Here is a 27,124-nt window from a genome sequence, read left to right as displayed (position 1 = left end):
CCTTCAAATGGGCCAGCAAAATCAACATGAATATGTTGCCATGGTTTTTCAGGACAGTCCCATGGGTGTAGAGGTGCCAACTGAGGTGCATTCCTCACACCTTGGCAAGAAATACAAGCTCTTGCCTTCTCTTCAATGTCACTGTCCAAACCAGGCCACCAAAAATAACTTCGTGCAATTTCTTTCATGCGCACCATTCCACAGTGACCTGAATGCAACTGCTCTAACATCTGTTGTCTCGGTATTTTTGGAATAATGACAACAACATTCCCCACAACAAGCATCCCAAATGGATTGATAACTCCATTCTCCTGGACATGTAGGAGACTAGATCAGGTGAGAACTGAGAGTTCCATAGAGATGTTCCATGCATCACTAGATACATAACTTGGGACAGTACTGGGTCAACACGAGTTGCTCTCTTAATTTGCGCAGCAGTGATGGGCGTGTTCTCTACCTGTTCAAAGTAGAAGATTTCCTTCTGGACACTATCTTGATGTTTGACTGGCAAAGGCAGCCTAGAGAGACCATCTGCATTGTCATGCAAAGTGGATTTTCGATATCTGAGAGGATTTTCCGGCTGGGCACCGGACGGAAGCCTGACATGAGCAGAAGAAGTGGCTGGGACTTCCAACCACTTCCCCTACCCCCGCCAAGCTTCTGATGCCACCAGAGGCTCCCAGCCGTGATCGCAGCCCCGCCTCCCAGCTGGAACTCCCAGCCACTCCCCTCACCCCCTCCAGGCTTCTGTGCAATCACAGGCTCCCAGCTGAGAGGCGGGGCCGCGATCGCCGTTGGGAGCCTGTGATTTTGCAGAAGCCTGGCGGGGGCAGGTGAAGTAGGTGGGAGGCGGGGCATGATCGGGGGCTGGGAGCCTTTAGCTGGTTGCTTCTGGCCTAGGAGTGACGCCTTGGGGAGGAGAAGGAGAAGCCCTGTCCCTGAGCACTGTTCAAGCAGGGTGTGGAGCCATACTCCAGGACAGAAGCCCACAGATATTTTGTGGTTGCTTAGGCGCTTTCCATGGGCTCTCAGCCAAAACTGAGTGGGGCGGAATTCCCGCTTCTTTCCACTGGGACACCCAAAGACCTGGCTATGGGGAAGTCACCTTCCCACCCATGGTCACCCCACCTTCCGCCCTGCCACTGTGTTGCCCGGGGGTCTGCCTCTCTGCTTTGGGTAGCAGGCGGCTGCTTTGCAGAGCAGGCTCTGCTGCTAGGGTTGCCAGGTGTCCAGTATTCACCCGGACAGTCCGGTATTTTCGGCTCCTGTCCGGTAAAAAAATTCAGAGAATACCGGACACTCAAAATGTCTGGTATTTTCTGATTTTTTCCCCGGTCAGGAGGCAAAAATGCCGGGCACCTGACAACCCTACAAACACTCAACGCCCAGCCTCCCCCTTGGCTCCCAACACCCCCAACTCCAACCCCCATGCTTACCTGGTTCCCCAAGGCTGCTGGCACAAAATGGCTTTCCCCTGGGTCTTAGTGCTCATCTGCTCCCCTGTTCCTATCCATGCACTCACTCTTAAAGGGGACATGCTGGGTTTTTTTTTTGGGGGGGGGCTTAAGAAGTCATTGGAGTTCCTCTCCCTTTTTTTTTTGCTCAACAACTTTGGTCTCACCCCCCCGCTTTCTTTTCCCCCTTCAGCAGAACTTTTTCCCGTTTTTTTGGGGGGAGGGGAGGAGGTGTTCGGTATTTTTGTTTCATCCATCTGGCAACCCTAGTTGCAAATGTTCATTTTATTGCATAGCACAGAACTAACTAGAACAAGCCCTAACCAGCTGGGCTGACCCCAGGGACCTAACTCAGTAACTATAACAACGAGATCTATATCTACAACCCAATATACAACACTACCAAGTTGGAAACCAGTGCTGAGTCACAGCACACCAGGCAGTGGCGAGCAGTGTGAGCCTGCAGGCTGGAGGACTCAGGAGGAGAAGTGGGCATCCATGTCGCCAGCTGAAGAGAAGCGGCACTTTCTTGCAGGCTCTTCTGCTTGCCATTGCCTGTATGTCCTGCCTGCTCCCATGTGGCTGCAGATGAGCCTCCCTGCCCTCCAGTGCTCCTGGGAAGCTTCTGTCCCCGCAGCCTCCCCTGCACACAAGGACTGCCCCCCAAGGGGGATGTAGGTGCTGGGCTGCATAGGGCATTACTACAGGCAGTCCCCAACTTACGTGGATCCAACTTATGTCGGATCCGCACTTATGAACGGGGCTCTCTCGCCCCGGAGCTCGCAGGCAGCAGTCCCGCCACCTCGACCTCCGGGGCGAGAAAAGCTGCTCCTGGTGCCCCTGGTCTGCTGGGGACCGACTCCAGCAGACCAGCGGCACCGGGAGCAAAGCCTCAGAAGCGTGGGACCCCGCCGCGGCTGCGGCTTTGCTCCCGGTGTCCCTGGTCTGCTGGAGACGGTCCCCAGCAGACCAGGGGCACCGGGAGCAAAGCCGCAGCCACGGCGGATTCCCACGCTTCTGAGGCTTTGCTCCCGGCTGCGGCTTTGCTCCCGGTGCCCCTGGTCTGCTGGGGACCGTCTCCAGCAGACCAGGGACACCGGGAGCAAAGCCGCAGCCGCGGCGGGGTCCCGCGCCTCTGAGGCTTTGCCAGAGCAAAGCCTCAGAGGTGCGGCACCCCGCTGCCGCTGCGGCTTTGCTCCCTGTGTCCCTGGTCTGCTGGGGGGAGGGGGCACAGCCCCCCCCCCAGCAGACCAGGCTTTTGTTGTGGACCCTGGGGCAGAGCAGCTGGGGCACTGCCGGTTGGTCCCGCAGCGCCGCTCTGGGCATTACTGGACCAACCCGGCAGCACCCCAGCTGCTCTGCCCCAGGCATCCTGATTCAGCCGCTGCTGAAACTGACCAGCGCTGACTACAGGAAGCCCGAGGCAGAGTTGCTCTGCCCCGGGCTTCCTGGAATCAGCCGCTGATCAGTTTCAGCAGCAGCTGACTTCGGGACGCTTGGGGTTCTTAAGTTGAATCTGTATGTAAGTCAGAACTGGCGGTCAGTTTCAGCAGCGGCTGAATCTGGTCGCCAGTTCCAACTTACATACAGATTCAACTTAAGAACAAACCTACAGTCCCTATCTTGTACGTAACCCGGGCACTGCCTGTATTGCTAGGGATGGCTCTGGGTATGGTTGCCAATTTTCTATTTGCAGAAAACTGAATGCCCTTGTCCTACCCCAACCCTGAGGCCCTGCCTCTTTCCCAAGACCCACTCATGCTTACTCCATCCCCTCCCTCCATCACTTGCTCTCCCCGACTCTTGCTTATTTTCATCAGGGCTGGGGCATGATGTTGGGATGTGAGAGGGGGTGAGGACTCTGGCTGGGAGTGTAGGCTTTGGGGTGGGGCCAGGAATGAAGGATTTAGACTGCAGGAGGGGGCTGTCGGCTGAGGGGTTCAGAGGGAGCTTTGGCATGGGATGGAGGGATGGGGTACAGGAGGTCATACAGGGCTGTGAGCTGGAGGTACAGGTTTTAGAGTAGGGCCAAAAACGAGGGATTCATGGTGCGAGAACCTGGGCAACAAAATTACATATGCACTTATCAACATTGAATTTCAAAGTACTGCACATTGGAAAATGTAATCCCAACAAGACATATAAAAATGATGGGGTCTAAATTAGCTTTTACCACTCAAGAGAGAGATCTTGGAGTCATTTTGGATAGTTCTCTGAAAACATCCACTCAATGTGCAGCAGCAGTCAAAAACTAATAGAAAGTTGGAAATCATTAAAAAGGGTCTAGAGAATAAGATAGAAAATATCATATTGCCTCTATACAAATCCAGGGTAGACTCACAACTTGAATACTGGGTACAGTTGTGGTTACCCCATCTCAAAAAAGATATCTTAGAATTGGAAAAGGTATAGAAAAAGTCAACAAGAATTATTATGGGTATGGAATAGTTTCCATATGAGCAAAGATTAATAAGACCAGGACTTTTCATCTTAGAAAAGAGATGACGAAGGGGTGTCGTCTATAAAATCATGACTGGTGTAGAGGAAATAATTAAGGAACTGTTATTTGCTCCTTTTGATAACACAAGAATGATGCATCATCAAATGAAATTAATAGGTAGCAGATTTAAAACAAACAAAAGCAAGTATTTTTTCACACACCAGCCAGTCAACCTGTGAAACTGCTTGCCAGTGGATGTTGTGAAAGCCAGGACTATTAACAGAGTTAAAAAAAGAACTAGATAAATTCATGGAGGATGGGTCTATCAATAACCACTGGCCAGAATGGATAGGGGTGGTATCACTAGCTTCTAGTTGTCAGAAGCTGGGAATAGTGATAGGGGATGTATCACTTGATGATTACCTGTTCATTCCCTTCGAGCACTGGGATTGGCCACTATCAGAAGACAGAATACTGGGCTAGATGGACTTTTGGTCTGACTGAGTGTGGCTGTTCTTATATTCTTCTATGAGGGGGTTCAAGGCTGGGACAGGAGGATGGCATTCAGGAAAGGGAGGAGGAGGGAGTTTGGGTGTTAGAATGAAGCTCAGGCTTGGGAAAAAGGATGTGGGCTCTGGCCAGCATTTACCTCAAGCAACTCCCAGAAGCAAGAGTTGTGCCTCTGGCGCTTAAGAGCAGACATGTTCAAGGGGCTCTACATGGTGAGTGCTGCCTTTGCCTTCAGGTACCACTCCTGCAACTTTCGCTGGCCACAATTCCTGAACTGCAGAGCTGGCACTTGGGGCTGGGGCCATGCATGGAGCCCCCTGATTTCCTGCACCTGTGTGCTGGATGTGCCGCTGCTTCCAGTAGCTGCACAGAGCCAGGGCAGTCAGGGAGCCTGCCTTAGGCCCTGTGAGGGTGGCCAACCAGATTTTTAAAGGGCAGGTCAGCAGGGCTGACTAAAGCCATTGGGTCCCTTTTCAACCTGGCATTTTCCAGTTGTAAACCAGATGCCTGGCAACTGTACTGTCAAGTATCCCTTTTCAACCAGACTTTTTGGTTGTAAAATGGGCACTTGGCCACCTCCATCATGTGCACTACTTTTTTCTTAAAGGAGCAGCAAGATTTTCTTATGAGCATGCACTCCCCACACCCAAACAGTGGAATGGCTAATATTAAATAATAACTATATTAATATTTCAGTATTCCAAAATGGGCATTAAGAATCCTTTGTAAATACATTTTTTTTAAAAAAGAGAGGCAAACATGGAGATTATACATGCCCAATGGAAGGCACAGACCTTTAGAATTCTGGTAGATTAGATTAAACCCACCCCCTTGTCAATGTATAGAATTTAATACCCATCTAATGCACATAATGGTATGTGTGTACAGACCACTGAAAGCACAGCTTTGCGATTTTATTAGCAGACTAACCATAACTATGTTGCACAATAATCCTAATCTGGAGAAAACCATTCTTTTTTTAGGAGAAGTAATAAATTCAGTCTTTTTGCTTCAACAGATGAGGTTTCAGGCTTCACAGCAGTACCAGGAATAGCAACTCCTCTTCTGAGGAGACCAAAGAAACTCACTCAGCAAAGACTACAAACTAAAAGGGGCACATGATTAAGGGCTAATACTTTAGTCCTCTGGTACGAGCATCCCAGCCATTCACAAATCAGAATAATCACTAAATATGGAGAGTATCAAATAGTACATTGGTGCTGGGTTTTCTATAATTAAAGGGTGTCAAGTGAAGTTGAGATTTGGAAACCAGACAGTCACCCAAATTGATGCACCAAGATTGGGAGTTCAAGCCCAGCTCTCTGCAGCAATGTATTCTCGATTTATGTCTGTTATTAACAGGCATGTTGCCATCACCAAAAGGTTGACACATGAAAGTGAAATGCATAAGACAAATCAGAATGACACATCTGGGTGTCTAAAACACACCATCAGGATCAGTAAGCTTTTCTTGTGATTTACTAAGCAAGCTAATGATTTCTAGGGATGGCTGATTTAATGCATACTCATGACAGGTTTCTAAACTGTGATTTTCAGTGGGTTTTAGCAGAAATGAAAGTTCTCACATAGGGATTTCTGGGATAAAGTGTGTGCTAACAAAAGAAATGGACTTTGTGATGCTCTCTTTTGCGCAAGATATCACTGACAATGTATATACCAACCACAAATACACACAAATGGATCTGCAAGTTCCACCACTGGGTGAGAATGATGCAAACTTAATGAAGAGGCATCATCTATTATTATAGACAACTGATTTTAAAAAAATCAAGGTACTGTATTTTTGAGGGAGAAATTAGGTCAGTAATTGCAGATCCATCATCTGTGAATAGCTTCAGAACATTTTTATGCTAGACACACAAATCTAAGCTAAAACACAATGAAAGTCTGTCTTTAACTTGGTGTTTCCTGCATTTTGACTATTTTAAACAAAACCTTCAAAGAGTTAATTCATCATGTTATTCCTTAGATTTTATTGCAGCTATACTCTGTATGTCAAGGGAAAAAAAATAAAACACCTGCATGAACTTGTAAAACAGAAGTTATAGTACCTAAGTATAATGTGATAATAAAAGATTCAGTATGAGCTCTGAATTTATAAAAACTGGTGTCTATTATGATAAAATAGCTGTATTTAAGGATAAAAATTGATTTCCATTATAAAGCCCTATTCTCAGATTCCCCATAATTTAGCAAAATATTAACCTTTTGATCTTCAATTTTACAGGCTTGGTCTCGCCCCAAAGATATATATTTTCTGGAGTTTGATTCAAAAAGCTTCAACCATTTCTGAATGTATTGATAACTAAAAGAAGGCAATCTTCTTAGACTGCGAGACCACCACCCCTTTTAAAAAAAATAGTCTGACTGCCAAAAGATTTGAAAGTTGCAGTTGGCTGGAAACAAATACTCCCTAAAGGACTTTGCAAATTAATCCCTGAAGGACTCCCTAAGCGTGGCCTGATTCCAATGGGAATTAGTTTTTATTTGGCCAAATTACGTGTCTGAAAATGCATACTGAGCATGCGTAGGAGAGTTTTCTATTAAACTCATTAGAGATGCAATCCTGTCATGTGCTGAGTACTATAGCCTAGTCTGACAGCACACTTAAGGATGTACCTGTACTTTAAAAATGCAAATAGTTTAATGGAAGTTAATGGAATTCCATGTTTCCTAGAACATAAGGTAATTTTAAGTGCTTTGCAGGATCAAGCCCTAGACCAGCACCGGAGGAGGGGATGTACATACACATCAATAGTTAACCCCACATAAAAGTCTCAAGTCTGAAATGCACTGAGCTAGTTCAGCTGCCCTTTCCAGATGTTTCAAGAAACCCAGGATTTGACCCAGCCTTCTCTTTAGTCTCCTGAGGCCCTGAGCAAGGTTGACAGCATTGCATTATGGTCTCACCAAACAGTTCCCTATTATGGAATTTATATGTTCTGTTTGCAATTATTTTTGTAAGTCAGAAGTGTATTGAAGGTCCCAGAGGCCAAAGTTCCCCTCCCCCCTCCCATTATTTTTGGGTCAACCTAGGAAATTAAATGAAAACAAGTACATTAACACAACACTAAGGTTGTGAACTCAAGAATAAGGAACAACCAAAATTAAGGTAGAATGTGTAAGCATAATTCTCTCCCCTATGTGCACACATTATGATACACACTTTAAATATCTGTAGATAGTCTGTTTCTCAAATAGGATATACTACTTTTTCATGAGTTAGATAACTTGTGAAACACTTTGTAGTATTATGTACATGAAACGGAGTCCATAATAGCCATTTACACTGAAATTACATCATTTATTTAACTGTACATAGATAATTTAATACGGATTAATTTTAATAAAAGAGTGGCAACTTGGTGGCACACACAGATCACTGAAATTAGCAGATAATTCCCTAAGTTACAGCTCAGGAATGTTGACCTGTACATTTCTGGCTAGCATTCCTGGCTAGAAAAGAAATGTATAAATAAATGTGAAGCCCTGCAAATCCGTGAATACATGCTTTATATCTATGGGTATTCATATCCGTGGATGTGGATATCTGCTGATCATTTTTCCAGATAGGGATGCAGATACCAATTTTGTATCTGGAACCCTGCAAAATTGAGGGTATCAATTTTATATTCACGGGCATCTGCACCTGCATATGTGGATGCAGATAACCACAGATCATTTTTGTGGATACAAATGTGGATACAAAATCTGCTCAGGGTTCTAAATATATGAATTCCTGGAAAAATATTGAAATATCTTATTGAGGACAGCTATAAAAAAGTTTAAATCAAGGACCCTAGACCATTCTGATAGTTAAATCAGGTTAGGTATACATGAGTGAGACATCACAAGACATGAAGCTGCAGATACATATATGCTAGTAAGTTGCATTATTTGAGAAACAGTATGTCATGTGATTAGGTACAATTCTGTAATGCATATACCAAAAGGCAGAGTAGGCATTTTCCGTGTAGGCATTTTCTGATTTTTTTTCATGCACCCCTTACAACTTTAATGTTCTCTTAATGTTGTTTTTGATAGAATATACATACACCTGCACATTATCAGACTGTGGTGAGACACTGCCCTACCTGTTTTAGCGCATCATAAATTGTCCACACTTGAGCTCTACAACTCCATGAAAACAGGGCCTACAAAGGAATTGCTGTCTAACTCCAAACTGCAGCAGCTTCAGCATGAGCCTCTAAAGCCACCCACAAAGATCTGTTTCCCAGTGGGTGCATTTTCAGCTCAGGAAATACAAAGTGTCACTGATAGGTGAATGAAACACAGAGCCATGCTGAACCCATTCACCTACTGGCAGAGCTGTTTCTAAATGAGAAGCTGGAGGAGGAACACACCTGATTTGAGACTCCTCCACTGGCTGCCAGCACCAGGCGGTACAAATCTGCTGCGGCCCATAAAACAGACAAATGAATATTTGATAGAAATATAATTGGAGAGAGTAAAAGCCGCCGTCAGCCTAACAGTGAAATACACTGGTTAGCTGACCTCTTGGAGAAATAAATCTGCAGTATGCACCAATTATATCCAGCCTGTAACGTGAAAAATTCTCCAAAACCAGTTCCTGAGGAAGCAACATAAACCTTTTAACAGGAAAAAATTTACTGTGCACCAAGGCCTTGCACTGCAGAGGTCACTAGTGTTGTAATTTAATTGCCTGTCCTATTAGTACTGCCCAGACATCAAGTTGCACTGATGTAATTATGCTACTGCAGCAGGCTCAGGTCCTGCCAAGCTTTAAGCAATCTCTTTGGTGGGGTTAGCTATTTGGTTTTATTCTAAGGACAGCTGTGAAGGATCTGAGATAAGACTAACTATAAAAGTTTGTCTTTAAGGAGCGGGGTGCCACAAGTAGGAAGCTAGAACAAACACACTTCATGGACTTTATACAAATGTGTACAGAGGGCTTTCCTGGGCTGCAAACAAAGAGTAGCAGCAAAAGGAGAGGTATTAAGACACAGAAGGTAAGGGAGACATACATGGCTTCAGGGAGGCTTACAGCTTCCGACAGCCTCTAGGCAAGGTGTGTGTGTGTGTGTGTGTGGGGGGGGGGGGCAGCTCCATACCCTTCAGAAGGGTCAGGGCCACCGGGCAACAGGCAGCTGGGGCAGCCAGCCCTCAGCAATGCCCAGACCATGGTACTAAATCCCCTGTCAGTCGCATGGAGAGCACCATGTGGTGCTCTGGGGGTGATTTAAAGGGCCCGGGTCTCCAGCCACTGACGGGCCCCAGGGCAACTGCTCCTTTTGCCCCCACCCTTGTCAGGCCTGCATGGCTTTTGATGAAATTTGAGACTTTGATGGAATACTGCAGGCAGGCTCTACCCCTCTCACTGGCCACACTGCCTCTTTCCCAAGCTAAACCACTGGAAGGAAAAAGCCAGAGTCTAAGCTGGGGGTTGTGGGATACCAAGAACAAGCCATGGTTACCCTCCACCCAACACTACTCCAATCACCACCCTCTGCAGACCCAAAACTGTGCAACAGGATCACCTTATACACACACCCCATCCATGGAGACCAATCATGTCTGTCCCCACACAAGTCATGTGAATTCAGAAAGAAAAAATGCTTTGGTGAAGAGCCTTCAGGGACTCAGTGGCAAAACAGAGACTAATGGCATCGTCACTGACTGTCTGTTCATTTCAGTGTTTACACTGAACTGTCTCAATTCTGTGCTGAATGGCCGTTTGCTCCATCTCTCTCTCTCGCCGCTCAGCTAGAAACTCTTTACTCCCTTCTATGTCCTTTCTCATCGATCATGTTAACACATTTTTTGGTGTTTTTCAGGAGCCCACACCCATAACCCTCTTACACTGAAACAAACACACAACACTGAAGGCCCATCTACTTCTTAATGTGTTATGTAATTCATGGACAGCCCCTTGCCTCTCTTTAGTTAATTCCCTAATCCCTCCCCCAAAATGAAAACAAATTAGATGCAAGATGGTGGAATCAACAAGACATTTGCAGACCATCACATTGTTCACTTTGCTTGTATGGTCCATGCCTTCTTCCCAACCCTTTGCCTATTTTGTCTCTCTTGACTGTAGACTCTTCAGGGCAAGGCTGTCTTTTATTTTATGTTCGAACAGCACCAGAGGCGTAGGGTGTTACTGTGCTATCAGTAATTAACAATAGCAAAACTATTGCAAATGACAAAAATTACTGAACAAAAGTGCACATACCAACAGTGGTAAGAATTGTCTGAAGATAGGAATCAAAAGTTGGAGGGAGAACAATAAGCTAGAGGTACAAGGTCTGAACATTAGCCTCAAGGATATCCATGAAGCAATGGTCTTGGTTAAAAACAAAAGAAAACCAACCAATCAAAAGCCAGAGGGAAAATTCCTGTAGCCTTTCCTTAAGGTATCAATTTGGGGGTTTTTTTTTTTACAGCTACTGTCTGGTTTGAAATAGAGGGTTTAATTCCATAGTTTGACATGTATGATACATTTTATAAATAGGAACGGGGAGGGAAGGTATTTTGTCACTATGGTAAGAATGGAGCTGAATACATTGCTAGCCTCCGAGCCAGACACGGAATTAGCATCGCAGGAGTGAATCATGCTGCAGATTGACAGTTTGACAACCCTGACCCGCACTAAGCTGAGAAGTCTAGTTTCCAGGACTACCCACTCCTTCATCTTCATCAGCACCTACGTCAGCCACCTCCTCTTGCTGGCTCAAAGTTTGCTTGCATTGCTATACTTCATGGGGCCACGGCTGGTGAAGCCTGGCTCGTAGTCTTTTTGAAAAAGACAAGCAAAAATCCTGTGTCATGGCCTTTCTGAACACATTTATTTGGTCTCTGCACCAGCCATGTTTGGTTTGTCATAATACAGGCTTTTGGATCACACTACATTAAGCTTCATGTATTCCTGTGAAAAGGATCAGGGGGAAAGGATAGAGTGAGACAGTGAGCTACAAAGGAAACTTCTTTCCCAAGTTAACAAGTCTTCCCAGATCAATGGCAGTTTGGGAGGGAAAGCTGCATGTTGAGTATTAAATCCATGAAGCATAAAAGCTACAGGAGCCCATGTGGTAAAACAATCAGACAGCACCTGTGACCAGAATTGAGAGCCTATCAGTTCCACATTACCTCACTTCTGACACCAGTGAGGAGACAATGTTCCAGGTACAGCTGAATCACACTGTCCTTGTGTGGAACACCTTCCAAACACACACAGGAAAACCATCTGACTCCTTGCTCAAGAAGAGTCTTCAATCTAATAAATCCAAACCAGACACAGGATGACGGGAAGATAAAGAATCATATATATAGTAGCCCAGTGTCTGTGAGTCTGTAATGCTGATGTACACGGTCATGGCCACGTCCCCTGGCCATGTACATCAGCACCCGCCCCTCTTCCCCTCCCTCCGTGGCGGCTCGGCCGAGCGCTGCGCCACTCAGCTGGGCCACGGCGGGGGAGCAAGCAGCAGCAAGCGGACGTTTGGGGTCTTGCTGCCGCTTGCTCCCCCGCCGCGGCCCAGCTGAGTGGCGCAGCGCTCGGCCGAGCCGCCACAGAGGGAGGGAAAGGTGGGCGAGGCGCTGACGTACACGGCCAGGGGGCGTGGCTGTGTACGTCACCGCCCTGCCCCTCCCGCCGTGGTGTTTAGCTGAGTGCTGCGTGCTCAGCCAGGCGCCATGGCGGGAGGGGAAGGGGAGGCGGGGCACTGATGTACACAGCCCCACCCCCTGGCTGTGTACATCAGCGCCTCACCCCCTTCTCCCCTGCGGCGGCACACTTCATTGGGGGGTGGGGAGGACCGGCCAGGAAGGGAGCGGTGCTGGCCAGGAAGGGGGGTGGGCCTGGAAACAGCTAACGGGGGGGTGGGGAATGGGGCTGGCTGGGGGAGATGGGGAGGCCAACGGGAAGCAGGGCTGGTCGTGGGGGGTGGGGCAGGCGGAACGGGGCTGGACGCGGGATAGTGGGTGGGTGAGATTCTGTGGCCTGCATTGTGCGGGGGGGGGGGGGGGGGGTCAGACTAGATGATCAAAATGGTCCTTTTTGACCTTGGAGTCTATGAGTCTATATCGGGGGGCGAGGGGAGAATCACCGGCCGGGAGGGGGCGGGGTGGGCCGGGAGTAAGGGAGGGCGGGAAGCACAGCTGGGAGGGATTGGGGGCCGTGAGGGTGGCCAGGAGGAAGGGGGGGACAGGAAGCAGAGCTGGCGGGGGCGGGGAGAGGTGCAGCGGCGCTGGAAGGCATATCAAGCAGAGTCCCTCAGGGACTGGCCCTGAGTCCAGTTCTGTTCAATATTTTTATCAGTGATGTAAATAATGGCCTACAGAGTGCACGTACAAAGTTTGTGGATGATACCAAACTGGTAGGGGTTGCATGTGCTTTAGAGGTTAGGAATAATATTAAAATTCAAAACCACCTGGAAAACTGGAGAAAAGGTGTTAAGTAAATAGGGTGAAATTCAATAAGGACAAATGCAAAGTACTTCACACTGGAAGGAAGTTGCATACAGACAAAATGGGAAATGACTGCCTAGGTAGGAGTGCTGCAGAAAGGGATCTGGGAATTGTAGTGGATCGCAAGTTAAATATGAGTCAATAATATAATACTGTTGCAAAATAGCAAACATTATTTTGGGATATGTTAGAAGGATTGTTGTAAGCAAAGCACAAAAAGTAGTTTTTCCACTCTACTCCATTCTGAGTAGGTCTCTACTGGGGTAACTGTGTCTACTTTTTCCACTCTACTCCATTCTGAGTAGGCCTCTACTGGGGTAACTGTGTCTTGTTCTAGCACCATATGTCAGGAATGAAGTAGACAAACTGAAAAAAAAAGTCCAGAGAAGAGCAAGAAAATGACTATGTTTTGAAGATTGAAAAAATTGGGTTTGTTTAGTCTGAAGAAGAGAAGACTGAAAAGGGACATGATAATAGTTTTCAAGTACATACAAGGTTGTTATGAAGAGAAGAATGAAAAATTGCTCTCCTTAACCTCTATGACAGTGTTTCTCAACGGGGGCCATGGGCCTGCTTTTAGAAAGCCGCTACTGGGTTGCTACACTTTGTTTATCAGAAGGCTCTGTAGCCACGGAGCCTCGTGACTCTCATTGGCTACAGTTCACTGTTTCCAGCCAAGGGGGGGCATGGGAAGCAGTGTGGCATGGGCCGCCACTTCCCACAGCTCCCTTTGGCTAGAAATGGTGAACTGGAGCCAATGGGAGCTGTGAGGCTCTGTGGCTACAGAGCCTTCAGATAAAGTGGAGCAGCCCACTAATGGTTTTCTCAAAGCGAGCCTGCAGCTGACTCTGGGGAATGTTGTGCTATGGATAGGACAAGAAACAACGGGCTTAAATTGCAGAAAGGGAAGTTTGGATTGGACATTAGGAAAACTTCCTGTCAGGGTGGTTAAACTCTAGAATAAAATGCCTAGGTAGGTTGGAGATTTGGAAATTTGTAAAAGGTTAAAACAACAATCCTATCAAGGATAGTCTAGGTAATACTTGGTTCTGCCATGCATGGAGGAGACTAGACTAAATGACCCCTTGAGGTCCCTTCCAGTCCTACAAATTCTAAAACCAACAGGAAAGGGTCAGGTCCAAATTCAAGGATGCATGCAAATGAGATCTCAAAGAAATGGACATGAATGTCAACAACTGGAACAAGCAAACCCAGGAATATGGCCTTTGGAAGAAAGAGCTTAACAAAGAGCTTCAGAGTTACAAGAAGCAGCAGTCCAGTTCAGCAGAAAAGATCTTGCAGAAGATAGAACCCAATGGACTGAACCACCATATTTAAATGTGACAGCTGTGGCAGAGATTGTCTTGCTTTTGAGTAGATCTCTTCAGCCATAGCCACAGCTGCAATAAAACCAATTGAATAAATTCTTCTCTCAGGAATGCATACCCATGATCACTACAGATTTAAGGCTGCCTATTTATAGAGGGTAATTCACGATGTTGAAGAAATCAGAGCATTAGTATGTGAAAAGCAAGGCAATGGATGGAGGACAGGGCTGAAAGAATGATAAATCATCACAAACATCTATAGATCTAGAACTGTGGAAAGTGGAGATACTTCTGACTCTCCTGGATTTTTCTCTCACAGCAAAATCCAACAGAGCCAATGATATCCTTACATTCATGTTTTATTGTACAATAAGTCCATGGATGTGATTAACATGCCATGTTGTCCAATATACTGGCCAAACAGCCATATTATCTAGCAGAGCTCCAGCAGCATTTGGTGCGCAAGAAAAGGAGACAAATTGCAGTGGCAGCTCCTCAGGGTTTACCCTGCATGTCTTGTTTTTACTCAGATACATGGACTTTATCCACTGCTAGAACATACCAGTATCCAATCCTAACTTGTTAATTTTGCTTACCTGCATTCAAAATGTCACCAGCCATGTCACTGATGAAGGCCAGTGACTCCCAGACATCTCATTGCTTAGCTATTTTTTTCCAGTAGACTAGCTATGGATCAAATACTTTCAGACTCAATACACATGACTGAACATAAGGCAGGAGCCAATGCCCAGAGTTTCTGAGGTTGTCCACATTTTAACAGCACCATGTCTCTCAATTTTTTTTGGCAAATTGTGCCAGTTTACCAGACTACAACCCCAGCTACTCCAGGTCAGTGGTGATTGCTTCTTGTTTATATTGTGCACTCTAACCTTCTGTAGTGTTTGGACTCCTCTACATTTCAGACTAAGCACAACAGTTGCCTATCCATTTCACACCTGCTCCAGTGCACAGTGGGACCCCAGAAAAGTTACAGCATTAAAGTAGGGAGCTCAGAGAACCAGCCCACAAACCTGAAGGACCATCCCCCCAAGAAATCCGTGAATACTGAAGTTGGACACATTTTCTCCTACACTGTTGCCATCTTTTGTGTAACCAACAGGAGCCTGTTTATCTCCCATCCCCACTGTGTCACCACTGATAAAAGTTCCATCTTACACTGCAAGCTATTTTGGGGACATCTGGTATACTACATTAATAATGTTATTTCCAGTGAGAGTTTTGGGCATGCAAGGGCTGCAGCATTAGTTCCAACATAGGTGAACTCATGTGTTCGGTGCTCTGGAATTTTTGGGCATCTAGTCTGGAATACTATTACCAGCAAAAACAGTAACTTGCACCCATTGTGACATTTAAATGGGTTTTACTGGCTCCTCTCCATTCTTGTTGACAACTGCTAAAAGATTAGGGGTTTCCAAACTAAACACAGCTATACAGGAATTCAGGCGGTGCTTCCTTTTCCATTCAATATAGTGAATATTACATGGAGTTTAGGGGGTTTTAGTCCAAAGATACAAACTGTGAACAGTGAAGGGGGGATGGAAGCATCATGCCAGAACACAAATCTGGGGGAAAGGTTCAAGTCTTTTGAACTTTCGTATTTCTTCTTGAACTGCCCAGTTTAGGTGAACTTTGCCAGGAACTCAAACATAGCGTACACTACAGGAAACCTGCATTTCAAGCATCTTCATATGAAAGTTTCCCGTATGGCCCATTACTGGTACTTTAACTTCTTTTGTTTGAATTTAAAAAAAGGAAGTAGTTGCAAATGAAAATAAAAAGTTGTGATACTCCCTTATGTCTCCCTGGTCTCCACCAGAAGAACATACACTCTAGACACCTCTGCCTCTAATATATACATCGGTCACAAACATCCACTCATCACAAGCAGACAAAAAGCAGCTCCAATCCTGGATTGGGAATGAATGCTCCCTGCACCCAATAGTACATTATCTGTAAAACATCTTCCAAAGATCAAATCTATCCCATGGTTCCTAGAAAAGGTCACATTTTGCAATGTAGCCTACAGAACAATGACATTTCAAGGATCAAAGAAAAGGTTAAAATATTCCTATAAATCTATTCTTGGGATTTTTAAGTATTTCCTACGCAAAGGGAAATGTCATTTTTCTCATGAGCAACTAAGGGCTGTTTGATCGGTAATGGGTCTGTTAGGTTTTATATGGTAAAAGAAAGATGCACTTCACTCCCAGACTCATGCAAATGAAACCTAATTTAATTTTAAACCTCATTTATTTATTTAGATTTAATCCAAAACTCCCACATCACAGTAGACAGAAAAACAACAAATACTACCGAGGCTTTAATAAAAAGAAATTGCAGCAAGTCAAAATAAAACTCAGAGGAGCAGCTTCTGCATAATGCTATAAATTATGGCCTTGTAGAGTAACCCAGCCCATGAAATCCTTTACTCACTCAGGCTGACTCCGAGTGAACATCGAAGATTTAATTCAGTCGCTTAATGCTCCGTAAATCCGAGCCAGCATTGAATTTTGAGATTTGGAGCAGGATGGTTAGAATTACAGCACTGGGGTGGAGCAGCTTTTGTGGAGAGAAATCACTCAGTTCTCTCTCTCAGCTCCCAGGAGTCCATTTCCAGGTTCTAAATGAAATGAGTTTATGGCTCCCACTCACTCCTTAATTGGCACTAAATTACACTCACACAGATGGCAGATACTGTACACGGGGGACAGAAGGTGGCAGCCTAGAAGAGAAGACTTGAAAAAAATCTCATTCTTGTTTTTTTCTTTTTAAATGGCATGGCAGCTCATCTCTCCAAGCTTGTCACAAGGGTCCTTAGCTCATTTTCACCATTCTGAACTTAACAAAGTCTTCATTTGAAAAAGGGCAGCTTAGGGAACCTTTCCAGCTCTAGATCAGAAGGGTGGCCAGTTACATACCAAATATGTATGAAATAAGTTGGTAGGTCTCAGATCAGTTCCCACTGAGACCAGTGTCCATGTAATAAAAACTTAAACAACTTCAACACTCATTGGTGCTGTCTTGTTGGTAGTCTTGCTGGAGTGGCCATGAGGTACTGAACTATCATCCTCTGATCTGCCAGAGCAAAGATAAATGCACATTAGCGGGGAAAGTATGTCCTGTCTCTGCTCATTTTGCTCTGAGGATTAAAAAAAGACCTCCAGCTTATAGGACAGCTGTCAATGCATAAAATATGTTAATTTACAAAATTAGCACAAAGACTTTTGGGGCAAAGTATATTTGGGGTCTAATCTTGATGCTGGGTGAAAAAAAACAACCTCATGCAGGGTCAAAATTAGTCTGTTGGAGAGATGGGAAAAAATCCATCTCATCTGCATTAAATAAATCTGCAAACTCCCCACATTTTTATAAAACTGGGTAACAATCTCTGACTGCCCAATATACTTTTGTTAATGTAGAGGGTGTGCAAACTCAGATGGATGTGGCCTGAAGTTTTGTGGGTGTACTGACAGAGTCTGGCTCAAAATGTAAACGTATTACCTGAGAAATTCTGTCCAGACTGGGTAGAACCAACAACTGATTGCTGGCGGCTTCTCTTGCTGTCTATACCTAGGTATCTTTCCTGAATTCAGGTACTTTGTGGAAAGCAAGTTTCAAAATGGCCAAGATATTTATGACCATCCTCTGTATCACATCTAAATTCTGCTTACACCATAAAACGTCTGTAGCCAACTAAATGAAGACTTTTAAGATTGAAGTCTCGATTTTAGATAGAATACTTATCAAATGTTTCTGACATTATCAGGCTCCTTAAGTAAAACCTTAATTTCTCTTTTATAGCCAGTTGGAGTCATTTTCCTCTTTGAACTTTTTTCTTTTTTTGTATCACCCTCACATTTAAGTCACATATCAGTAACTCATGCCAGAATTTGTCCATACCTTGGTTCTGCCTCCACTGAAAGCTTTATTCTTGCATTGTTTCATTTCTCAATTCTCACTTTTATAGTTTTCCTAGTCCTCCCTCCGCCACACACATTTCTAAGTTCTGGAGTTTTTGAATGCTGCAACCAGACTTTTCTTTATCTTTGTCTATAGGAAGCAAAACCATCTCTGCCCCCATTCTTCAAGTTGTCCCATCTATTTTTCGAGTCAAATTAAAAAATTGCCCCCGAGTATTAAAAATGTTCCATGCATTTTTCCAATACCATCCCTTTGAGGCAATATACAACAAAACGGGATTTGTTGGGTTGTTATTGGAAACCAAATTATATTAGTCCTAATGGCTTCTGTAATACCCAGAAGGCAGCTTTGGACAGAGGGCCATGTTTATGTAAAGCAACAGTCTTTGCACATTTAATTAAACTACATCTGCATTACAACAGAAAGTCAATCTAAGCTAAGCAATTTCAGCTATGTTATTCAGGAATAACATAGATGGAGTTGATGTACTTAAGTCAAGTTACCTTGGGGTCTACACCATGGGGAGTTAACAGGAAACACTCTCCTATTGACTTCCAAACTAGAAGAATAAGGGGATAGAGTAATAGGGTTGACTAGAGAGCAATCTGTAGTTGATTTGACAGGTCTTCACTAGACCTGCTAAATCAACCACCAGTGGATCAATCTCAGAGCATTGATTCCATTCAAAGTGTAGATGTAACCTTTGAAAAGCCTATTTCTCTAGGCCAGCTGGGGTAATGTGCACTGCCTTATGCTTACAAAACAGCCAAAATGTGAACAAAAGAAAAATCCCAAATTCCAGCACAGCACCAATATTTACATCCAGCTGTGAATAAAAAAGGGTAAGAAGGTTAAAAACAAGGCTGTGTTATTTTAGAATTGCCTTCATTACTTCTGCTAGACGGTTTTGCTATGTCACATAAAATGTATTCTGTCCCAATTTCCTAAAATAAATACACAAACTGGTCTACGGCTTGTCATCCAAGTTCCATTTCCAGTCATCTGGGGACATTGTGCAGAGTGTATCTTGCAATGACCCTGTTGATATACAGAGTGGTTTTTGGCACGTTAGGCTGAGAGCTCTTTATGTTTTGCCTTACAGTGATTTGCTGCTTAACATGTGACAGATTTGTGGTGACATATGAACTTTGAATTTAAGGAAATTCTAAAGGGAGATATTTATTGACAAGCATCTGTCTTTGGATCTGAAAGTTTCCTCATTCCATGGTAAATCAACAAATAAACAGAGAAAATGCAAGACGACAATATAGTCTTTAACACAAGAGAGGAGGGTATAAGGGCAGATCATCTTGCAGGGATTAATTTACAATACAACCTTTCTGTCAGAGAAGCAGGAGTGCTCATTTCCCACTTTCTATGGGAGCCGTGGTATTTACCTTTCATACTGAGGGTTACATCTTCACCTCCTGTGGAGACAGGCTGAGCAGGGAGAAGCATCTGCGAGGATTTCAGCAAAGGGAAAGTTATCAAGGATACAGAGAAGAAAAATCAATCTTTCTCTCTCCCTAATGAATAAGCCATAATCCTACCTGTATGTAATGTAAAGGATCTTTAGTCCTTACAGTGCTGCCTGGATTAAAAGGAGATTAATATAAAAAATTGGGTGAAATATTAGGTTCCCGTATGTGTGTAAAACATCGAAAGTATTTGAGCTATGTAGTTTGGGCTGAGAGGTAATTTGCAACACTCAAGGATAGCGATGAAAAAAGTCACCTGCTTACCCGCAGCTGCCTGACTAAAAACTTTATAATCAATAGTGATGTGAGAAGTATGCTCTGTACCTTACTGAGCTGGGCAACAGTTTACAGAGGAAATCCAAAGAGAATCATAGAATTATAGAATAATAGGACTGGAAGGGACCTCAAGAGGTCATCGAGTCCAGCCCCCCGCCCTCAAGGCAGGACCAAGCTCCGTCTACACCATCCCTGACAGATGTCTATCTAACCTGTTCTTAAATATCTCCAGAGAGGGAGATTCCACCACCTCCCTTGGCAATTTATTCCAATATTTGACCACCCTGATAGTTAGGAATTTTTTCCTAATGTCCAATCTAAACCTCCCCTGCTGCACTTTAAGCCCATTCCTCTTGGTTTCTGAGGACAGGACGGAGTAACAAATTTTCTCCTTCCTCCTTGTGACACCCTTTTAGATATTTGAAAACCGCTATCGTGTCCCCCCTTAATCTTCTTTTTTCCAAACTAAACAAGCCCAGTTCATGAAGCCTGGCTTCATAGGTCATGTTCTCTAAACCTTTAATCATTCTTGTCGCTCTTCTCTGTACCCTTTCCAATTTCTCCACATCTTTCTTGAAATGTGGCGCCCAGAACTGGACACAGTACTCCAGCTGAGGCCTAACTAGTGCAGAGTAGAGCGGCAGAATGACTTCACGAGTTTTGCTTACAACACACCTGTTGATACAAACTAGAATCATATTTGCTTTTTTTGCAACAGCATCACACTGTTGACTCATATTCAACTTGTGGTCCACTATGACCCCTAGATCCCTTTCCGCCATGCTCCTTCCTAGACAGTCGCTTTCCATCTTGTATGTATGGAACGTTATATTTGCCAAGTTTATCAATAAGAATATCATGCGAGACCGTATCAAATGCCTTACTAAAGTCTAGGTATATGACATCCACCGCTTCTCCCTTATCCACAAGGCTCATTATCCTATCAAAGAGAGCTATCAGATTAGTTTGGCATGACTTGTTCTTCACAAACCCATGCTGGCTATTCCCTATCACTTTATTACCTTCCAAGTGTTTGCATATGATTTCCTTAATTACCTGCTCCATTATCTTCCCTGGGACAGACATTAAACTGACCGGTCTGTAGTTTCCTGGGTTGTTCTTATTCCCCTTTTCCAGTCTTCTGGAATCTCCCCTGTCTGCCATGATTTTTCAAAAATCATAGCTAAAGGCTCAGATACCTCCTCTATCAGCTCCTTGAGTATCCTGGGATGCATTTCATCAGGACCTGGTGACTTGCTGACATCTAACTTTCCTAAGTGATTTTTAACTTGTTCTTTGTGTATCCTATCTTCTAAACTTACCCTCTCTCTGCTTGTATTCACTACGTTAGGCATACCTCCAGACTTCTCGGTGAAGACCGAAACAAAGAAGTCATTGAGCATCTCTGCCATTTCCAAGTTTCCTGTTACTGCTTCTCCCTCCTCACTAAGCAGTGGGCCTACCCTGTCCTTGGTCTTCCTCTTGCTTTTAATGTATTTATAAAAGGTCTTCTTGTTTCCCTTTATGCCTGTAGCTAGTTTGATCTCATTTTGTGCCTTTGTCTTTCTAATCTTGCCCCTGCATTCCCGTGTTGCTTGCCTATATTCATCCTTCGTTATTTGTCCTAGTTTCCATTTTTTATATGACTCCCTTTTTATTTTGAGATCATGCAAGATCTCCTTGTTAAGCCAAGCTGGTCTTTTGCCATATTGTCTATCTTTCCTACACAGCGGAATTGTTTGCTTTTGGGCCCTTAACAACGTCCCTTTGAAATACTTCCAACTCTCCTCAGTTGTTTTTCCCTTCAGTCTTGCTTCCCATGGGACCTTACCTACAAGTTCTCTGAGCTTATCAAAATCTGCCTTCCTGAAATCCATTACCTCAATTGTGCTGGTCTCCCTTTCCTTAAGATCATGAACTCTATTATTTCATGATCACTGTCCCCTATACTGTCTTCCACTTTCAAGTTCTCAACTAGTTCCTCCCTATTTGTTAAAACTGAATCCAGAACAGCTTCTCCTCTGGTAGCTTTTTCAACCTTCTGAAACAGAAAGTTGTCTCCAATGCAGTCCAGAAACTTATTGGATAGCCTGTGCCCCGCTGTGTTAGTTTCCCAACATATGTCTGGATAGTTGAAGTCCCCCATCACCACCAAATCTTGGGCTTTGGATAGTTTTGTTAATTGTTTAAAAAAGGCCTCATCCACCTCTTCCACCTGGCTAGGCGGCCTGTAGTAGACTCCTAGCATGATATCACCCTCGTTTTTTACCCTTTTAGCTTAACCCAGAGACTCTCTACACAGCTATCTCCTACGTTCATCTCCACTTCAGTCCAAGTGTGTACATTTTTAATATACAAGGCAACCCCTCCTCCCTTTTTTCCCTGTCTGTCCTTCCTGAGCAAGCTGTACCCTTCCATACCAACATTCCAATCATGCATCCCATCCCACCATGTTTCTGTAATACCAATGATATCATAGTTTTATTTATTGGTTAGCAATTCCAGTTCTTCCTGCTGGAAGAACTGTCCTGTTCTTTTTGGAAAGCTCAAGTGTAAGTAAAACTTCAGAGAAGAGACAAGCAGAGAACAACTATGTGATGACTCCCATGAACGGTGAGGCACAGCTTTTCAGCTTGCACAGAGGAGAATCAAGGAGGTGATGCTTTTATTCTGCTGTCCTGAGGGAGATGACAGTGAAGATGAGGAATGGAGGGGGAAGGGCAGCAAAGGACTCAGAAGTGGTCTAAATAAATCAGCAGCCAAGCTGGATCTTTATCCTGATTGGGTCCTTCAGTTGCAACCAGAATACAAGCAATTAATAAAGAGGCCTGATTCAAACCAGATCTTTGTTGAACTATAATTGGGTGATACTGCAAAAAGCAACATGAATTCTGGAGGAAATAAGGGAGAAGAGAACCATTGGAATAGCTCATGGAACAGTGGTGCTGAAAGCTCTGATAGGGAAATGGGCACAGGAAGAGGAAACAGAAAAACTATGGTACTTCAGAGACATCTATCTCCATGTTATCTATGTGCTAAATATGGCTGGAAATTGATAGAACCCGTCTTGTTTTTTAAATTCGTGAGCTTGAGAGAGAACTAGTAGACCAGGGCTGGAAAGGTGTAATAATGTCAAAGTCTTAAGAATAAAGGTTCTTCAGATAAGAACTCGGTCCTATAATTCCACCCGTTTGGAAGGAAGAATCCCCGAATAGGGGAAAGAGAAGCCAGCAACCTGGGAAACTGATCTCCAACTGGGAACATGGTGTGCTCTGCCCCTCCTAATATCAAAGATCTACAGTGGGACCAAGTTCATAGACAACTATGGGAGAGAGATCCAGAACTGTCAAGTATGATTGGAACAGCCCTGAAAAAGCGCTAATGAAAAGAGACTTGTGTGGAATTGCAAACCTTGGTGTATGTGTCTCATTTGAAGAACTGTAAGAAAAATCAAGTTGAGGCATGACTAATGGCCCTGGTTCAAGTGCCAAGTGTGATCTTTGCAGCAACTAGCAATTAGAAATGCTCAGTTTTAAGAGTTGACATGAACCTTTAGAAAGCCAGGTAGATTCTTGCTAAAGGAGTATTCACAGAAGCTGCCAAAAGGAAGTTTTTAAAATGAAGATATACAGGAATGACACACAGGAGAAACTGAATACCAGGGAATCACATGTACAAGTATTCCACAAACCAGAGGACACAGAACATCAGAAGAAACTGTTCCATACAGTACACAAAGAATAAAGTAGAATAAACTAGGAGCTGTAATAAAAGACACAGACCTTTTAAGCCAGAATGACATGGCTTTCAACAGCCTTGGAGTGTGTTTTCAGTTTTTTCTTTACACAAAAGACGCAACCGTGTTTCAAAATGAAAGAAAGAACCAATGAATTTAAGAGAAAACTAGCAAGAAGTTACAGATAAAGAGCTAAGAGATGATCCTGAGCACTTAGAAATTCAGGGAGTAGAAAAAAACAGTCCAAATAGGGTCGGCAGAGTTTCCTGAAGGTATGTCTACACTTGCACCCTCTTTCGAGAGAGGGATGCAAATGAAGACATTCGAAATTGCAAATGAAGCCGGGATTTAAATATCCCGAGCTTCATTTGCATAATAGCATTATGGCACTATTTCGAAATAACAGACGCTGTTAAGACGCAGTTATTTTGAGAGAAAACCCTTCTCTCAAAATAACTGGTAAACCTCATTTTATGAGGAATAAGGTTATTTCAAGAGAAGGGTTTTCTCTCAAAATAACTGCATCTTAACAGTGTCTGTTATTTCAAAATAGCGCCATAACGTGATTATGCAAATGAAGCATGGGATATTTAAATCCTGGCTTCATTTGCAATTTTGAAAGTTTTCATTTGCATCCCCCTCTCAAAAGAGGGTGCAAGTGTAGACATACCCATGGTGGTAGATCATGGTTAGATTTGAGTTTGAGAAAAATTGTGTAAAGATAGACAACTTCCTATGTGATGTGGGCAGCAGTGGTTTAACAAACTGCAGAACATGGAAGATAGCTTAAACTGTAGCAGAGAGTATGGTATTACATGCATCAGGACAATGAAGACAAAAGGAGCACCGAGGCAGAAGAGATGGAAGACACAGAGATCTGGTCAAATGTGCAGCTGGCACACACAGAATCTCTTGCAAAGAGTTTACAAAGAGAAAGGGAAAATGTGAATTGAAGGCATCTTTACTGTGTGAATTAGAAAACTTGGAGAACTAAGAAAGTGCTCTTAGGCTGGAAATTTGGACAAGATGATTCAGGAAAGCCACTGAATCTTCAGAGGGGACAGGTATGTGCTCTTCAGACTTTCATGTGTACTGAAAGTATGTGGGTGTTTATGAACTGAAATCAGTCTCATCAAATCAATACCTAGGAATTCCTGGTAGTGAATAAATCATAAGAGAAGGGCACAGTTTCTCTGAAGATTAAAGATGAATTGTCAAAGCTTTAAAAAGTTAAAAGTTTATTTATTTCCTTAGTGTCATTTCCCCCTCCCCTCCTTCTCCTTCAGCTGGTACTCTTGGACAGTGGGAAGAAGATACAAAGTCGTGAACATTACCATCAAACATAGACGAGGATAACCCTGCTGCCCTTCTCTTAGGAACTCTGTCTTCTACCTTACTGATTAGAAGGGGTTTGAAGACAGAATGATGAGAGATTTTAACTCCAGGTCTCCAAAAGCCAAGAGCAATGGGTTGTAACTGAAGAAAAGAGACATACAGCACCACAGAGATACTAGTAGACAAGTCTGTTGCTTGAAGAGCTTCCATTATGGGAGGAGACATTCAAGTTATGCTGATCAGAGAAGGTGAGGGAAATCAGAAAGGTAGAGAAATACATTATTGAAGCTTACATTATGGCTTTCCTCAGACAATGGCAATTATACTGAAATACAAAACACCCCCAATTAGGGGACCCTTGAAAGAGTATTGTATTACAGAGAAGGAAGAAAGTGTCTATGTCTAGAATTTTGCTGGTACTTGTGGGAGGGTACGTCTACTGTGGCATTATTTCAGAATACAGTACTTCCAGTATCCCAAAATAGCTAATCTCAGGGCTCGCCAGCCGCACTGTCTGGCGATCTGCGCATGCGCAGATAGTCAGAACCCGACTCTTCTGGGTTACAATCTACTCGCCACGGGCAAGTAGATTGTATAATTTGTTGAGCCCTGGCTATTCTGCATCTTTTGAACAAGCCCATTCAATTTTGCGTAGTGCAAATTGTGTTGCTATTTCGAGCTAAGGGTGCTGTGTAGACGCGCCCAGAGAGAGCTACTCGTTAGCAATGGCAGGATAGATGCTTTTTTTGGAATGTTGCATGGAAAACACAATATGTGCGCACATGCTAGAATAGTTTAGATCTTTAGACCATTGTAGGTCGGATTCCCATTGGAAATTATTCTTATTTTTTATGTCAAATTTAAAAAAATATATATTTGTGGCTAGAATTACAGACTGTAGATTAGGGGCATGCTGGATTCCAGTTTCCTGTGAGCAACCAGGCCTCACCATGAAAGCCCGGTTAAGTCAAAGCATCATTGTACAGCTCACGTTATCCATCAGTAGAACTGAGTATAAAGTAGGAACTTCATTAAAATCAGATGCTGCATATGACTGGAACTTTCCTGGGGAAAGATATTACACAACAAGAAGGGAATCTGTGCACTGAGAAAATCTGTCCTGAAACGAAAAGTTGGGACATTTGACCTGCTGCATTAAGCTAAGGGTCAATAACAAATTAATGGGATCAGTGGCCCCATTACTCTTCCTATAATGAACATCAGCTCAAGCAAACCTTCCTTCCTGAGATAGTTGAAGACATTTTATATTGGCAGCAATTTTACCTGATAGAATGTGGAATCATATAAAAGTGATTTAAAGGTATTGAATTCAAGCCATCCTTGCAAAAGCATTGCAGAGAATAAATTGGCACAGTAAATTAATACACTAACCTTCAACCTCTGGAGAACCAGATGAAGTCACCAATGAAATAAATTAGGTGGCAATTATATAGTCCTTGGTGAATATTTGTCCACATCACAGAAATCACACAGTATGGTGGCAACACGCCACAATTGGCAGCATCTGATCAGAAATAAACAGAACTGGGATAGATAGGAAATGCTGCTGGCATGGATCAGTCTCATTAGCAGAGTTGGAGAAAAAAAGGATGCAGAAACACGACTGGTATTGTAGGAGTGCTATAGCTCAGCACAGAGACATATTGGCATAGCTATGCCTATGGAGCCCAGGGCTGGAATATCAGGGCTTGCTACAGTTCAGGAGTGAGGTGGCTTGGCAGAGCAGTGGGAGAAATCTTGGCCAGCATCTGTCTCCTTCTCTTTTGCTTTGGTCATAGCTACAAGTCCTGCATTTTCCTGATCTCTTTCACTCACAGGTTTGTATTAAAACCAAGCATTGCTGTTAGTCTTAGCCAAGTCAGATGTTGCTATCACCAAAGTCTGGTAAACTAAAAAGAAGTGACTGATCAATAGTGTCCCAGCAGACTGCAAAGTGAGCCAGCTGGAGTCCCCCTAGTGTATCTGCAGAGAAATATTGCAAGGGAATAAGCACTGAATCACCTGACCAGCAACATCTGAAATATATTCTGACAAATTTGAATGTAAAGTGACAGATTTTCAAAAGTACTCAGCACCTATAAACGAGAGCCACATTTCAAAATAGTCCATTTCCCCCTTACACACCCAAAAGAAGT

The 27,124-nt window shown here is 43.8% G+C and overlaps 1 protein-coding gene across 13 annotated transcripts in view; it reads right to left on the bottom strand.

Annotated features, from left to right (window-relative positions):
• LOC102449934 (transmembrane protein 263-like) overlaps window positions 1–27,124 on the bottom strand; it is a 408,340-nt gene that overhangs the window by 47,647 nt on the left and 333,569 nt on the right. For 5 of the 13 annotated variants that reach the window (XM_075927549.1, XM_025185343.2, XM_025185344.2 and 2 more), the window contains one exon: window positions 19,541–19,601. The exons of the other annotated variants lie outside the window; for them this stretch is intronic. In XM_075927549.1, the coding sequence (XP_075783664.1) occupies window positions 19,541–19,601 (61 nt within the window). The remainder of the gene's footprint in view (window positions 1–19,540; window positions 19,602–27,124) is intronic. 13 annotated transcript variants of the gene reach the window in all.

This window comes from Pelodiscus sinensis, chromosome 4, assembly GCF_049634645.1.
Source record: "Pelodiscus sinensis isolate JC-2024 chromosome 4, ASM4963464v1, whole genome shotgun sequence".
Taxonomy (NCBI): domain Eukaryota; kingdom Metazoa; phylum Chordata; order Testudines; family Trionychidae; genus Pelodiscus; species Pelodiscus sinensis.
The sequence above is the reverse complement of the archived record's forward strand: the minus strand, read 5'-3'. Positions and strand labels throughout refer to the sequence as shown.